The 16,436-nt window shown below is 45.1% G+C and overlaps 1 protein-coding gene and 1 non-coding gene across 2 annotated transcripts in view; both read left to right on the forward strand.

The window, feature by feature from the left end:
- Positions 1-7,663: 7,663 nt before the first annotated feature.
- ZFR (zinc finger RNA binding protein) overlaps positions 7,664-16,436 on the forward strand; it is a 35,690-nt gene continuing 26,917 nt past the window's right edge. Inside the window, exons 1-3 of the mRNA XM_056847971.1 lie at positions 7,664-7,728; positions 7,923-8,007; positions 14,840-15,122. Coding sequence (XP_056703949.1) covers positions 7,692-7,728; positions 7,923-8,007; positions 14,840-15,122 — 405 coding nt within the window. The 5' untranslated portion in view covers positions 7,664-7,691. The remainder of the gene's footprint in view (positions 7,729-7,922; positions 8,008-14,839; positions 15,123-16,436) is intronic.
- LOC130477225 (small nucleolar RNA SNORA66) lies at positions 13,795-13,931 on the forward strand. Its single transcript, XR_008933312.1, has one exon. It is a non-coding gene; the product is annotated as a small nucleolar RNA SNORA66 (small nucleolar RNA).

The raw sequence follows: 16,436 nt of genomic DNA on the forward strand, positions 1-16,436 counted from the left end.
CCACTGTGTGAACAGACTGCTGGACTTGATGGGCCTGGGTCTGATCCAGCAGGGCTTTTCTTATGTTCCTCTGATCCTGGAGAGAATAGGTATGCAGCGTGACTAGTATCCATTTTAATGAATAGCCATGAATACCCCTTTCCTCCATGAATATGTCCACTCCCCTCTTAAAGCCCTCCAAGCTGGCAGCCATCACCACATCCTGGGGCAGGGAGTTCCACAATTTAACTATGCATTAAGTGAAGAAATACTTCCTCTTATCTGTTTTGAATCTCTCACCCTCCAGCTTCAGCAGATGACCCTACCTTCTAGTATTATGAGGGAGAAAAGTTTCTCCTGGTCCACTCTCTCTATACAATGCATGTGTCATTCAGCCACTGTGTCATTCAGAGGATAGCTGTGTTGGTCTGCAGTACAACAGCTAGATACGAGTCCAGTGGCACTTTAAAGACCAACATGATTTTGGGGGTATGAGTTTTTGAGAGTCAAGCTCCTTTCCTCAGAAACCAAGGAAGGTAGATCAGTTCTAGAGCAGTGGCTTTAGGTATAAAAGGTCTTGGGTTCGAGGTCTAGTTAAAGAATCTCTGGTGGGAGGTCTTGGAAAAGGCTCTCTACTTGAGAGTCACTGCCAGTCAGGAACAGACAGGTAGGTAGTGGTCAAACTAAGTATAAGACAGCTTTGTGTGTTCCTAAAAGACAAAGTAGTTCATTTGCATTTTTATAGTCTGCCTTTCTCACTGGGACTCGAGGCAGATTACACTGAGGGGGTCAATATAGTCAACAAGGTGGGACATTCAATAAGCAATGAAATAGGATTTGGATAGTAGAACCAACCAGAAATCTAAAAAACAACTGAAGCAAAGCATAAGTATTAACACATTGAATGATGCGAAATTACATAGTAGGACCCAACTTAGTTGCTACTAGGTTTAGGAAGACCCAGATTCAAATCCATACTTCCTTTGAAACTCCCTACAGGATCTTTAAGCACACATTGCCTCTCAGACTCAGGGTTGTTGTGAGAATACATTTATTTATTTCATTTATACTCCACCATCTGTCCAGTGGGGTCCCAAAGTGGCTTACATCATTCTCCTTTCCGCCATTTGATCCTCACAACAACCCTGTGGGGTAGGTTAGGCTAAGTGTGTGTGTGATAGGGCCAAAGTCACCCAGCATGTTTCCATGACAGAACAGGGATTTGAACCTGGGTCTCCCAGATTCTGGTCCAACACTCTAAGCACTACAACACAGTGGGTGGAGGATAGGAGAAGCACTGGGCACTCTATGGAAATACAATAAATATGTAATAAGTAAATAAAAGACAGTGCAAATAGAAGCCCAGAGGGGAAGATTTTGTTGGTGAAATGGGATTTCTGACACACACTGGCATCTCAGCTGTGAATAATTATAGGTAAGTGATTGCAAATTAAATGAAAAAAAACCTTGGGGAGAAGAGTGCTTCTAACAGCTGTCTCCTATAATTTCCTTTACAAGTGCCTCAGCAAAATTGAATGATCTGCCATGTTAAAAGCACAGGCAGATTGAGAAGGATTAGTAATGAGGCATCGCCTCTGTTTGCAAATAGGTAATCCATGTGTTAACCAGGTAGCCCTTGAGTTGCTGTGCCATCACCTGTTCAATAACCTTACCTTGAAAAGGCAGGTTTGCCAAATCCTCTCTTGTCAGAATTCATGTCTTCAACAAAAACATCACTATATCTTTGAACACTTTTGAAACTTGCCTTCCATTAAAGATGATTTAATAATTTTGGCAAGAGATACCCTTCACTTTTCTTGACCTGGTTTTACCATCCAGGAGAGGCATGGGTCTAGCATGCAGGTGGCCTTCCTCACCCCAACATCAATCAGGGAGATAAATCTGAAATTATTGATACCTTTGACAAGCAGATGTTTATGCTAGATTGGAGATGCTGGGGAACCTGGGACCTTCTGCAAGCCAAGCAGATGCTCTACCACTAAGCCATGGCCCTTTCTTAAAGAACAGTGGAAGGGGATGAGCACATATAGCTTTCCTTACACTGAATCAGACTGTTGGTCCATCAGGGTCAGTATTGTCTACTCAGACTGGCAGCAGCTCTCTCAGGTCTTAGGTAGAAGTCTTTCACATAACTTACTATCAGACAGGAGATGCTGGTGTTGTCTTCCTCATCAGAACCGCATCTAAACTCACATGCACGTCAGCCTAGATCAGAGTTTACCTTTAAAGAATCTAGCAAAAAATGGTCCAGTGCTGGGTCAAATCGTCCTCTCTACCAGAGTGGTGGGCTTAGGTGTTTATAGGCCACAGAACACCTTAAACAGTTTAGCTGATCAAAATTCTGCAGATGTAACGGTGGCAGAGAAAAAATAACTTTGCTGTGGCCATCTACAAGCATACAGGTGGGGTCTGGTGCGTTCTGCTTGTTTTACAGTCACTTTTGACCAATCAAAACTCTCTCCCCTCCATCTCCCCTAACTTGTCCATTAATCACATCAGTGGGGCCCTATTAAACTAATGGAGAGGGCACCAAGAAACAGTTCTGTCTGTAGCCCAAGCTGATCCTCAATTCCAGGGTGATACAATAGTGTCAACATAGTTGCCATTAAGACAGCTACAATCATTCAAAGGATTCTGGAAACCAGAACACGCTAATCGGTTCCCTGTCCCCTGTTAAATAAGGGTGCGAAATTCAGTCACGCTTTCAGCAGATAATGATCTGACACTGACACCGGTTTAAACTCTGCCAACTTAATCCAATCCCCTTCTCTCTGCTGAAAACAAAATAAATCCACTGCATGCTTTTTCTCATAAGCTAAACCATTTTGCATATTCCCCTCCGGACTATAGCCGATATAAAGGTTGGTCACTGATGGCCTCTAAGGACTAATCATGGGCTGATTTAACAGGATCCTTTCCCCAGTAATTTTGGGAAGGCAGGTTCATGCCATGTTAGGAAGAACACGTTAGGCCCACAGAATATCATGAGGTAGTTCTATACTGGCTAACAGTAGGGTTGCCAGGTCCCTCTTCACCACCGGCAGGAGGTTTTTTGGGGCAGAGCCAGAGGAAGGCTGGGTTTGGGGAGGGGAGGGACTTCAATGCCATAGCATAGGGTCCAATTGCCAAAGTGGTCATTTTCTCCATCAGCTGGAGAACAATTGTAATAGCAGGAGATCTCCAGCTAGTATCTGGAGGTTGGCAACCCTAGCTAACAGCCATAAGACACCTAATCCCATCACGCCTGCTATTCACATTTACATACTGTTAACATTTAAATGTTACATACTGTTAACATTTACATACTAATGCTTGTCTGAATTCACTCTCCTCTACTTAAAGACAGATGGATTCACATTCTAGCTGTATCTCAAGAAGTGAGCTGTGGCTCACGAAAGCTCATACCCTACCAGAAAATATTCTTGTTAGTCTTTAAGGTGCTACTGGACTCTTGCCCTTTTCTACTACTGCTGTATAAAGGTATGCATGTTTAATGCCCTCTGGAACCGTTATTAATGTTGAAAGGGAAAAAAATTATGGTCTGCCAAGGCACCTTGTTTTGCCATTTGGCCATCATTCCCAGTAAGCTTTGTAATAGCCATCCATAAAATATCCCAGAAATATTCTTACATGCACTGAATTGAACAGGTTTAAGTTCCTAAGTCTGTCTTTGACAGTGGCTTTTCATCATGAGCCTTCCCAACTCAGATTCCTTTTTGGTATGCTCTAAGAAACAGAGGAGCTAAAAACAATTCTGAGGTATAACTATATAACCTAATTTACAGCTGCTTCTAAAAGGGGGCTTTTACACACCTGAATAACTTTTGTAGAAGTACCTACTGCTGATTATATTTATTTCATATTTATATTCTGCTGTGCTATCCAAATAGCTCCAAGTATATAACAAACTGCACCCACATCTGTATTCAAAAAAATAACAGAGCTTGTATTAAACATCCAAAGATGCTACTTTCACTCCCAGGGACATATATCAACAAAGCCTAAGGAAAAAATGACAGAATTTCGCTGGCAATGTTCACTCTTGATAATAAGAACAGGTTATGTATAGGAAACACTAGTATCAGGCCATAGATACATATTCTATAAGAGACTTTAGGGGAATCAAGAACATGCTAAAAGAAAGCTGAGTTAACTTTTTGTGGGAAAATGCATTTTATTTTGGATTTGGCCTTGACAATAACCCCACATTCAGTTTTCAAGAGTTTCCTTTAGGGGCTGTTTTACATTTTCTGGACATTACAGAAAAATATTATTTGACCCACAAGGAAGTAAGAAAACAGAAGAGGTAAAATCCCTTGGCACAGAGGAAGAGGGGTCCATTCTGGTAGGTCTGTTCTGGTTGATTACATCCAGAAGGAGCTCTCACACATGAGCTCCATCTTGATGGCCGCTATTGCCAAAGGTCAGGCAAGGTAATGGAAAGCTTTTAGAACTCTGTAACTTCTAATGTAAAGACCTTGCCCTAGAGTCGTGTTGGCGAACCTATGGCACGCGTGCCACTTCCGGCACACGTTGCCCTCTCTGCCGGCACGCACGGTTCCTCCCAGCCGCTGGCCTTTCTGGCTCTGCCCCGCCTCAGATGGGGGAGGCTGTAGGCACGCGGCTGCCCAGCTGGGCCGCGGGAGCGGTTCAAAGCCCCCCCTTTCCTGGACTCTGGGTGGTGGGGGCTGATTTCTCCGCCCCGGCCTCGGTCCCGATCCCCCCCTGCCCAGAGCCGAGGGGGGGGGGAATGGCAGGAACTTACAATTTAATTTTTATCAATAAATACGATCATTAAGTATGATATCAAGTTTTATTCAGTGTACCTACCTATATAGTTTAAGAAATTTGGCTCTCAAAAGAAATCTCAATCATTGTACTGTTGATATTTGGCTCTGTTGACTAATGAGTTTGCTGACCACTGGCCTAGGGCTGTGCAGTGTTGTCGTGGTGCGCATTGGCACTCGGCGATAAATAAGTGGGTTTTAGGTTGCAGTTTGGGCACTCGGTCTCTAAAAGGTTTGCCATCACTGCCCTAGAGGAAGATCACCTAGGACATATACAGAATGAGGGACTGGGGAACTGTGGTGTTTAAGCCTTTCTTTTGTGTTCCTTGCTCAATGCATTACTGTGCAGAGAATGTGTGTATGGACTTTTTACTTTTAAGACATTCTTTACTATTTTGAATGCTGGCAGTTGTTCTCCACACCCCATAGACATCCACCATTTGAATAAACTATTCCAAATGGGTGAGGAGAAAGGGAGGCAGACAGGTACTAAATCAATATTTCTCTGGGTGCATACAAGTGCAGTAAACCATCCCTGTGGTAGCGTTGCTGGGTGGCAGGAGACGTACACACTAGGTGGAGCCTTAGAATGGCAATGCAGGCAGGAAAGCTGGGAACACTGGCCCTTTCTGTAGGCAATTCTTAAAATGGCTAGTTGGTGGCACTTAACCCAATGGGAAGTGGGTTGGGAGAGCTGAGAAAGCACAGTGTTGCCACAGGAAACTCAACGATCTGTGGGGGCCTCAGAGGTCCAAGCAGAGCAGCATTAATGGGCCATCAGGGCCATTCCATCACACTTTTCAATACTGATGACTGCCACTCTGTTTCACTGAGTGAGACTGCTATCCTATGCATGCTTGCCTCCAAATACACCTAATTGAACCAAGTGGGCTCTACCTCTTAGTGAATGTGTAGGACCAGACTTCAGAGCTGGAACTTAATATCCTGACCTACCTAGCTGATAGTAAAGTTGCCACTTGTTCTTGAAACAGTTACATAAAGGCAGAAGTAACCAGGGGCATTTATACCTCTCTGGTTTAGGGGAATGGGAGAAAGCTGCGACTGTCAAAAATTCAAGTCCTGTTTCTACAAAGCAGGTTAACAGCCTAGTTAGAAGTTGGGCTGGCTCAATGTATTTTGCCAGGCTAAATGGCCATGCCGCTCCCCTCCAAGTCTAGGAGAATGGCAGGAACATGGAGGGCCTCGCACACAACCTCTTATGCTGTCCATTTAAGCTGCAAACCCATTTCAGAGCCAGGCAGTGCCAAGAATGGTGGGGAGGGGTGGGGTTCCGACAAGAACATTTACTGTACCAACTCTTTGCTGTTTTGCAACTTTCGCTTTCTCTACATAAATTACTTTTGGGTAATAATCTGCTAGGATAGGGGAAGCTGTGTTAATCTTTTGCATCAAAGCACTTTCACACATGCCGAATAATGCACTTTCAATGCACTTTGAAGCTAGATTTTACTGTGTGAACTAGCAAAATCCTCTTGCAAAGGATTGTTAAAGTGTACTGAAAGTGGATTGAAAGTGCATTATTTGGCATGTGTGAAAGTGTCAGTGTACGCAATTCATATTTTATGCATCGATCCATTAGCCATAGCCACAATACTTCTCTAGTTATCCTGTGCTCTGCAGGCGCGGAAAATGAACCTCGAAAAGGTAACATCAGAAGTAGTGTTGGAAACCTCTAGGTGGGGCCCAGAGATCTCCCAGAATTATAACTGAGCTCCAAATGAGACAGCAAGGTAGACTTCCCCTGACTGTGGAAGATCCACTGATTTAGCAATTGGTAATAATCTCTTCCTTTCTGTAAATGTATTGAAATGTATTAGGACAGCAAGGGAATAGCTTGTTGCTGGGCAGGATATCTCTGTGTATGTATGTCTGTGTGCTAAGGAATTGGGGCAAGAGTCATGGAGGGTTACAGTAAACCATAACAAGAACTGGGTGAAACTGTTACGCTACTGCCGCCTCTATGTCTGTAGTGCTATCAGCTTTACCCTGAATGTTGATGGGTTGTCACATCTTGAATTTGGATAAATATCTCTCCCTCAGTACAATCGGGGCTCAGAGATTTCTGCCCACTAGGGCCTCTGAGTCAGCAGCTGCAAATAAACTGTTTTCTTGAAATAACGATCTCAGGTCTCTCTCTCTCCCCCACGAACCCTTGTTTACCACATCACAAACTTCAGAAACCGGTTCCCCTGGGGGGAAAAAATGGCTGCTTAGGAGGGTGGACTCTACAGTATTAAACCCTGCTGGTGCTCCTCCCCTCTCCAAACACCGCCCTCAAATCTCCAAAAAATTTCAGATGGAGAGCTGTCTACCCTAGCAGAAAGCGAGCCCAAACGCGATTTATGCGGGAGAGCGGAAAAACTACATTTCCCTGTACCCTTTGCACGTTCGTGCGCACGCGCTTTCGGCTCCACCGCCTTCGACGCCCACGTTCGCCCGCCGTCTCTCCGCTCAGCCTGGCCGAGGCGAAAGGGAGGCGTCCCGAAGGACAAAAAACTACACTTCCCGTCGACCCCTTCCACACACCCCCGACAACAAACCCCCGCGCACGCGCTCACCCTTCCACCCTCGTCTCTCCGCTCAGCCGGGCCGAGGCGAAAGGACAGCCGTCTCGAAGGACAAAAAAAAACTACAGTTCCCGTCGCCCCCCCCTTCCTCCGACAACACACCCGCGCATGCCCAAGAGCGAGGCCTGGCTTCTCAGTTCGCCGCTGTGGAAAACCTTGTCGGTGGGCGGTGTGGAAAAGGAGAGCGAGAGAAGGGGGAGAGGAAAAAAAGAAAGAAAGAAGGGGGGCCGTCGGTCGCGATAACGCGCCCGTGCGAAGCTGAGGAGGGGGACGAGTGTGCTTGCGCCGCCGCCGCCATTGGTGACAGCCCGGACTCATGATTCCCATATGCCCGGTAGTTTCCTTCACCTATGGTGAGTAACGGCCGTTGGCGAGGAGGTGGGGGAGGGGCCGGAGCGGGGGGGGAGGGGGCAGAAGAGCCGTTGGCGTGGGTGGGGGGGGGCGGGGAAGGACATTGAGGCTGGCACTGACCGGGACCTTTATCCCCCCCCCTTCTCCTTCTTCTTCTTCTCCCCCCTCTTGTCACGCCATGTCGCCGCCGCTGCAGTGCCCAGCCGGCTGGGGGAAGATGCCAAAATGGCCACCGGCAACTACTTCGGATTCACCCACACCGGGGCTGCTGCCCAGTATAGGTAAACGGACGGGGGGAAATGTCCCTCCTGCCTCTTCTTTCTCCCTCCCCCCCCTTTAAAAAAAAAAAAACCGGGACACGAGACGAGGCCCTTCGCTCCCTTCTCCCACGCCGCCGGGCCTGCATGTTGTGGGTAAGAGGCGGGTGGAGCCAGAGGTGCTAGGCCTCCTCTTCCTCCTCCTTAGGGCCTGAGGTTGAAATGGGCACCCGCGGTCAAGGCTCGGCCCCCGCCCCGACCTTCCCTTTCCCCTCCTTCGCTGCGGACTTAATAGCCGGAGCGCCTACTCGGAAGTCGGCCTGTACAGATGGCCCCGAGGTTCGCTTCCGGGTCTTTTCTGCGTGTAAAGAGCAGGAGTCCAGTAGCACCTTAAAGACTAACAACAATTGGTTCTTGTAGGTTATCCGGGCGGTGTGACCGTGGTCTTGGGATTTTCTTTCCTGACGTTTCGCCCGCAGCTGTGGCAGGCCTCTTCAGAGGAGTAACACTGAAGGACAGTGTCTCTCAGTGTCAAGTGTGTAGGAAGAGTAATATAACCCAACCCCTTTCTGACTATATATTACTCTTCCTACACCCTTGACACTGAGAGACACTGTCCTTCAGTGTTACTCCTCTGAAGAGGCCTGCCACAGCTGCGGGCGAAACGTCAGGAAAGAAAATCCCAAGACCACGGTCACACAGCCCGGATAACCTACAAGAACCAATGAACTCTGACCGTGAAAGCCTTCGACAATATTACTAACAACAATATTTTCTGGCAGGGTATGAGCTTTCGTGAGCCACAGCGTGAGCTGTGGCTCACGAAAGCTCATACCCTGCCAGAAAATATTGTTGTTAGTCTTTAAGGTGCTACTGGACTCTTGCCCTTTTCTACTACTGCAGACAGACTAACACGGCGACCCACTGGGAATTATTTTCTGCGTGTGTTCAGTGCCCTCAAGTCGACCCTGGTCCGACCTTCTGGGGCAACAGAAAACAACTCGGCACCGTCCACTATACGACAGCCATTCTAGACCTTAGGAAGAATTTTCTCACAGTTGGAGCGGGTTCCTTTAGCCGCGTCATCCATCGGTGCTACAGATTTAACACCTGGCCAGCGGCTGGCCGCCCTCACCTTACAGGATCATCTAAGTATATTGAATGAATCTAATGCCCGGAGGAGGGCAACAAAGGTGGTCTGGAGACCAAGTCCTATGAGGAAAGGTTGAAGGAGCTGGGTATGTTTAGCCTGAAGAGGAGAAGACTGACAGGTGATATGATAACCATCTTCAAGTACTGGAATGGCTGTCGTATAGTGGATGGTGCCGAGTTGTTTTCTGTTGCCCCAGAAGGTCGGACCAGAACCAACGGGTTGAAATTAAAAGAATTTCTGTCTGTACATTAGGAAGAACTTTCTAACCGATAGAGCGGTTTCTCAGTGGAACAGGCTTCCTCGGGAGGTGGTGAGCTTTCCTTCCCTGGAGGTTTTTAAGCAGCGGCTAGATGGACATCAGTCAGCAATGCTGATTCTGTGACCTTAGGCAGATGATGAGAGGGAGGGCACCTTGGCCATCTTCTGGGCATGGAGTAAGGGTCACTAGGAGTGTGGGGGTGAGTTGTGAGTTTTCTGCATTGTGCAGGGGGTTGGACTAGATGACCCTGTTGGTCCCGTCCAACTCTATGATTCTATTCTATGAATTAATGGCCCTGGCCTGGCTAGCACCAGGCTAGCCTGATCTTGTCAGAGCTCAGAAGCTAAGTAGGGTCAGCCCTGGCTAGTATTTGGATGGCAGTCCACCAAGGAATAGGAGAAGAAGAGTTGGTTTTTATACTTACAATCACCTTCCCTTCCCCTCCCCCACAACAGGCATCCTGTGAGGTAGGTGGGGCTAAGAGAGTGTGACTAGTCCAAGGTCACCTAGCTGGCTTCATGTGTAGGAGCGAGGAAACAAATCCAGTTCACCAGATTAGCCTCCGCCACTCATGCGGAGGAGTGGGGAATCAAACACAGTTCTCCAGATCAGAGTCCACTGCTCCAAACCACCACTCTTAACCACTACACCACGCTGGCTCTCATACCAGGGTCATGAGGCGGAGGCAGGCACTGGCAAGCCACCTCTGAACAGTCTCTTGCCTTGAAAACCCCACCAGGGTTGCCATCAGTCAGCTGTGACTTGACGGCTAAAAAAAAAACCAAAACAAAACAAATTAAGGACTTCCAAAACGTCCTATCATTAGCACCCTTGCTCAGGTCTTGCAAACTGAGGGCCCTGGCTTCCTTTATAGAGTCAATCTATCCCATGTTGGAGTAGAAAAGAGCAAGAGTCCAGTAGCACCTTAAAGACTAACAAAAATTCCGGCACTCAGGTACGATAAGACATTCAATAAACAATGCAATAAGACATGGATTACGGAGTTAGAAAACAGGAAAAAACTGATGCATGATATACCATAAACAGTGGATTACGGTGGATCAGATACAGTAAAAGCAGCATGACGCATGCAGTAAACATCGCAGTAGACTATAATCTTGTTCCCTAATAAAAGCATCTTCCTGATTGTTCCCTAATAAAAGCATCTTCCTGATTGGTCCATTATACTACAGTTCTAATTTCCTTATCAAAACATTCTCCTTGGCATTTATTTTGCACAGTCTGTGGAATGATAGATGGGTGGTAGCCTTTCTAACCTAATGCAAGCTGTTTCACAAGATGGGAACTGCAGCAGAGAATTCATGTGCGTGGGCAGTTATTGATCTTACCCATTTGCAGGGTGGCACCTTCAAAACACTTGGTCAGATGAGCACAGTTTTCTGCAGGTCCAAGGCCATTAAAGGCTCTGTAGGGATGACCAGCATCTTGAATTAAGCCCTGTAACTGATTGGAAAGACTGCAGAATAGGTGTGATATGCATTCTCCACTTAGCTCCCAGTAGTAATCAAGTTGCATCATTCAGTGCCAGCTGGCGTTTCTGAGTTGACTTTAAGGGAGATGCTTGTAGAGTCATTACAGTAGTCTAGCTATGAGGTAACCATAGCATGGATGCATGTAGCCACATCAACTGAATCGAGCCATCTTCCATGCTAAATGAAGATGGGAGAAACGTTTTTTTGGGGGGGGGTTGCAGCTGATTTAATTTGCTTTTCCAGCAATAATGCTGGGTTCTAGTATGACCCCTAAACTCTTAACCAAGTCAGTAAGTGTCAGCTGGGCCTCTTCAATGTAGGAAGTACAGTGTCCTTCACGATCTCAGCCTTCCCAACCCTCATCACCTTGTCTTGTCAGGATTCAGTTTCAACTCATTCACCCTTAGCTACTTTCCCATAGTTGTCAGACAGCTGCTCAGGATTTCTATAGCATCACTGGGTAATTTGGATGAAGAGATATAGAGCTGGGGGTTGTCAGCTTAATAATGACATCCAACTCCAAAGCCACAAATTATTTTTCCTGAAGGCTTTATATAGAGATTGAATAGCACGGAACAGAACAGAAATAAATTTTGTGGGGACCCCACAGGGCATGTCTCACAATGAGGGCAGCTGGTCTCCAACAACAACCTAAGTGAAATCCACAAGAGACAATTTAAACGATTCCAAAGCATGTCCACTGATTATTGCTTTTACTTCCAAATTCTTCAGCAAGATGGCATGATCCACAGTGTGAAAGGCTGCTGATAAATCCAGTAACAGCAACATAGCCCCTGGCTACACTCAAATGTAGATAATTGTGTATAGCCACTAGTGCCATGTCCATCCCATAGCCTGGCCAGTCTGGAAGGGGACTCATGCAGATTAGTCATCCAGGAAGACCTGGAGTCATTCTGCTACTGCTCTCTCTATCATCTTGCTGAGAAAGGACAAATTAGAACTAGATTTGACATAAAATGTTTTAAATAAATTGTCTAGTGATTTCAGAATTCTAGTTGAACCCTTAACTACAGTGGTTTTATTGTTCCTACCTCAGTTACAGCTGTTAGGTCATGTGGAAAGTGGAATCCTTGCATCTGTATGGTATTAACAATAGGGCTGTATTTTAGTCATGCAAAGCAGTCATTTATGTCAGAGGAAAACTCTTTTTCATTGCATACTGTATGAGAAGAGCTTATTCCTCTAGTAAGCATAGGCTAGAGTCCAGGGAAGCACATGTATAAAGCAATCCTGCTCTTAAACAGGTGAAGTTTGACAGTTACCCAGTCTTGAATTGTCTTCCTTGGTTTGGTGTACTGCAAGAACAAATGGTTTCACATGATCATTTTGAATTTCTTATAAATTAGATGGATTAGAAACAATTAGGAATCTTCTGTTATGGATAGGACTAATCCCTTACTGTTGTAAAGCCTTACCAAACCGAAGTATGTCTCATTCACCTATGGATGCTTTCTGTCCAATATACTTTGCTGTGAATCCTAAGACCCCTGAGTGGAGCTGTGCCCACAGAACATAACTTCCCCCTTCCAGCTGCAATCTGCCATGCTCTCCAAAATGCAGATCCTGGGAGTTGATGGATCCTGGGTAGCAGCATGGTGTGCAATATGAGAGTCTGCAGAGGGAAGGGAGGGGAAACCTTGCATAAGTGAAAGTGCCCTGTGTGTGAGTGACAGAAGACTTGGGCACAGCAAGGTTTTAGCATTATATGCGGAGCATCAAATTACTTCATGTACTGAAGAGAGCAGAACAATCTGATATATTTATTTATATCATTATATTTATTTATACCATTTATATCCTGTCTTTGTCTCGAGCATCTCAGGACCCAGTGTGGGTAACAACAACATAAAATTAATTTAATAAAGCATTAAAGTGGATACGAAAACATTTCAGCCAGTCTACAATCACCTTATGCCACCCATCCACTCATGGGTATTCCCCTTCTACCTAGGCTCAGATAATTTCCTCCATTCTATCATATCTAGATATGATATCTAGATATCAGATACTTTCTAATGCAACAGCAGAGGAGAATATCTGTTAGAACTCCTTTTACAATGCTTTATTTATTATAGTATAATTGTAACAAAGCTTTTGGGATATTGTGATGTGTGTGTGTGATTTCTAATATGAACAATGGAGCCAGTGGTTATAATGAAAGAAGTGGGAACAAAACTTGCAGGTATCTATTGCATGACCTTACTGGAAGGACCCTTTAAAAATGTTAATTCAGTGATAAATTTGTGTTTGTGCGTGTATGGGGGGGAGGGAGTCATCTAGATTTTGTCGTCCATAAGAAATTGTTCAGAGCAAAGAGCAGTGAAGAATTAAATAGCAAGTGACAATTCCTTTTGGTAGTTTATATCTGATGTTGGAGGAGAGTTTTATGGACACCGTGGACTGCCAAAAAGACAAATCAGTGAGTTATAAATCAAATCTCCCTAGAAGCTAAAATGACAAATCTGAGGCTATCATACTTTCGACACATTATGAGAAGACAGAGTCGCTGGAAAAGACAATAACGCTAGAAAAAGTGAAAGGCAGCAGGAAAAGAGAAAGACCCAACATGAGGTGGATTGACTCTATAAAGCAAGCCACAACCCTTAGTTTGGAAGACCTGAGCAAGGCTGTTAACGATTGGACGTTTTGGAGGACATTGATTCATAGGGTCACCATGAGTCGGAAGCGACTTGACCGCACTTAACACACACATCACCTTACCCACTAGTTCATCAAGTATGCCTCCCTTTCAGTATCCTCCCTGTGCCTGTGGAGGATCAGCAAATGTTACCAGGGCTTGTGAGTGTTCCTGGTGCTGACACCTACATGGAGGCTTTCTTCTTGGCCCCTGCAGCAGGCTTTTGATTCCTGTAGTGTGTGAAATCTGGCAAACTCGATCACTGGCTCTGCATTTTGTGGCAGAAGCAAGGGGAACAGGTTTGCTAAAGTAAATGTGGTAACAGAACCTTATTGGCCTTGGAAGTAATAACATTAAGGCTGTTCATTCTGTACCATAACAAAATATATTTCTAAAATGATATCCTTTTGATCATATTAGTACCTTAATATTCTGTTCTGTTTTAAAATTTATAAATTAAGCTAATCAGTGTTATTTGTCTGTAGTTCTGCTTTATTTGTGTAATTTTGCATTTTTCTTTAGCATTTTATGAAGACATGTTCAAGAATTATATTAAAATTCTGTGAATCAGTATGGATACCCCCTTTCATTTTTTCATCTTCCATTTTTCTTAATGTTTCCTGAGTTTTTTTGTTTGTGTCCAGAATATACTGTTTCAAAGAACTGTCCTGATTCTGTTAGGCATGTCTTGCAAGATGTTTGGGGGTGGAGAGGTGATGAACCAACACATTTCTACTAAAATGGTTTGGAAAGCCAAAAATACCACTTCTTTTTAAAAAAAAAAAATCTCCCTCTTCAAGAGCTTTCTAGGAGGGTGTTTCTGGCTCTGGTATTACACATTTATTGCTCAGCAGAACAATGGTACCAGTACATTGGAACGATGTCAAAGAACTATAATATTTCACTTCGTGAGCATAGATTGCCACAAAATCTGACAGTTTGAGAGTAATCTTATATGCTTAGGCATGCCTTCAAAATACTACTTTGTTAAAATCATTCATCAGTTAAATTACTTGGAACCAAAGTAAAATTAATATTAGTAGTAACTTTGAACCCCATCCAGAGATGTGTGCCAGGTACCTTACATGCTCGGCTGGAACTTTTTCAAGGCCATAGAACCGAGCCTCGTTAAAAAGCATTAATGTAATTTGAATTCTAGGACTTATTCTAAATAATATAAATTGTTTCTGATTTTGTTTTAGCCTTTATTTTTCAGGTACACATGAACCTGGGACAATGTAAGTGTCTCCAAATAATTAACAGTAATGCTTCTTGTTATCTTCCAAATGCAGCCAGCAGCCAGCTTCAGGTGTAGCCTATTCCCATCCGACCACCGTTGCAAGCTATACTGTCCATCAGGCGCCAGTAGCTGCGCATACAGTTACTGCTGCCTATGCCCCAGCAGCCGCAACAGTCGCAGTAGCCAGGCCTGCTCCTGTGGCTGTTGCGGCTGCTGCGACAGCTGCAGCCTATGGAGGCTACCCCACGGCGCATACGGCAACAGATTACGGTTATACGCAGAGGCAACAAGAAGCTCCCCCACCGCCACCTCCAGTCACCACACAAAACTACCAGGTAGGTCTACTGAGTGGAAAAATGGAATTCATACTTTTGTGGTAGTGGAATTTACAGTGCATTCCTAAGGAGAGTTACTCCAGTCTAAGCCCATCGAAATGAATGGGCTTAAACTGGAGTAACTCTCCTTAAGAATGCACTGTAAGTCTCTTCTTTTGAAAAGTGGATAAGTAAGGCAATAGGAAGAGAATGTACATACAAAATCCTCTCAGGTGTTTGTTTACATAGATATTTATAGGCCGCTTTTTTTTGCCCCGAAGTGGCTTCCATTAAAAAAGAATACAAAATGCTATTATTAAAGAATCAGCAAAAGAAAACTTTAGCTAAGTCCAGGCCTGGGCCTGGTACCTCAGAATGTACTTTAAGTTGGTGACTAAACTTTGTATACCTGCTGAAGATAGGATGTTCAGTTTGTTCAAGCACCTACGACCGTATACGGTTATCCTTTTTATTACATATTCAGACATTCCTCTGAAACCAGGGAATAAAGGAACCAAGACATTACCAAATAATTATAGGATACAGAACATAAGATTGAGGGGATGTGGCGGTCTGTTGATTTAGGACCTTGTCTGACCCAGGCACTTGTGATATTCAAAGCCTGTTTTGAATTCCAAAACTCAGCCTTGCTGTTGTAAACATGTGCAGTTGGAATGATTCTGAGTGTGTGAGAAGTACCTTTTCTAAATTGTGGAATAATTGGTCAAGTGAAGCCCTACTAGCAAGTTAAAAATTATGCGCTGCTTCGTGGTCTCAAGACATCTATCCCTGGTTTGTGTGCTTGACCTATAAAGTCAGTGTTCTGTACCAAGAAGAGCTGAAATATGTAGTCTATAAATTAATTCAGTTTACCCAACCAATCCTGAAAGGGGGGCGGAGCTTCTCAGGAGCTGGCGTGACCCCTACGCCAATATAAGTGCCACTTGCGCTGTCCAAAGTGGCATGGATGCCGGCGCAAGGGCACTTACAGTGGTGTTGGGGTGCCACGCAGCAATGTGAGGCTTGGGCAGTAGTACTGCCTCACCGGCAGTGTTTTTCTGGTGTAAATGCTTGCTCTGGCACCCAGGGGGTGTTATTGGGAATGGAGATGACATCAGTCCACTCCCTAAGCCCTATCGGCCCAGGAATGCCCCGTTTTGCAGGTGCAGAGTTACGCCTGCAAAACCCCTGGCATGGCCCTGTGAAACTATAGGCGAGTTTCACAGGGCTTGGGGGAAATAGCTTCTCCCCCCCTCCCACTACTCCACTACAAGCTACTCAGGAGGCAGCACGGCTGTGCCATCTCTGGGCCCTCATAAGTACTCCCCCTTCAGG

This window comes from Euleptes europaea, chromosome 4, assembly GCF_029931775.1.
Source record: "Euleptes europaea isolate rEulEur1 chromosome 4, rEulEur1.hap1, whole genome shotgun sequence".
Classification (NCBI taxonomy): domain Eukaryota; kingdom Metazoa; phylum Chordata; class Lepidosauria; order Squamata; family Sphaerodactylidae; genus Euleptes; species Euleptes europaea.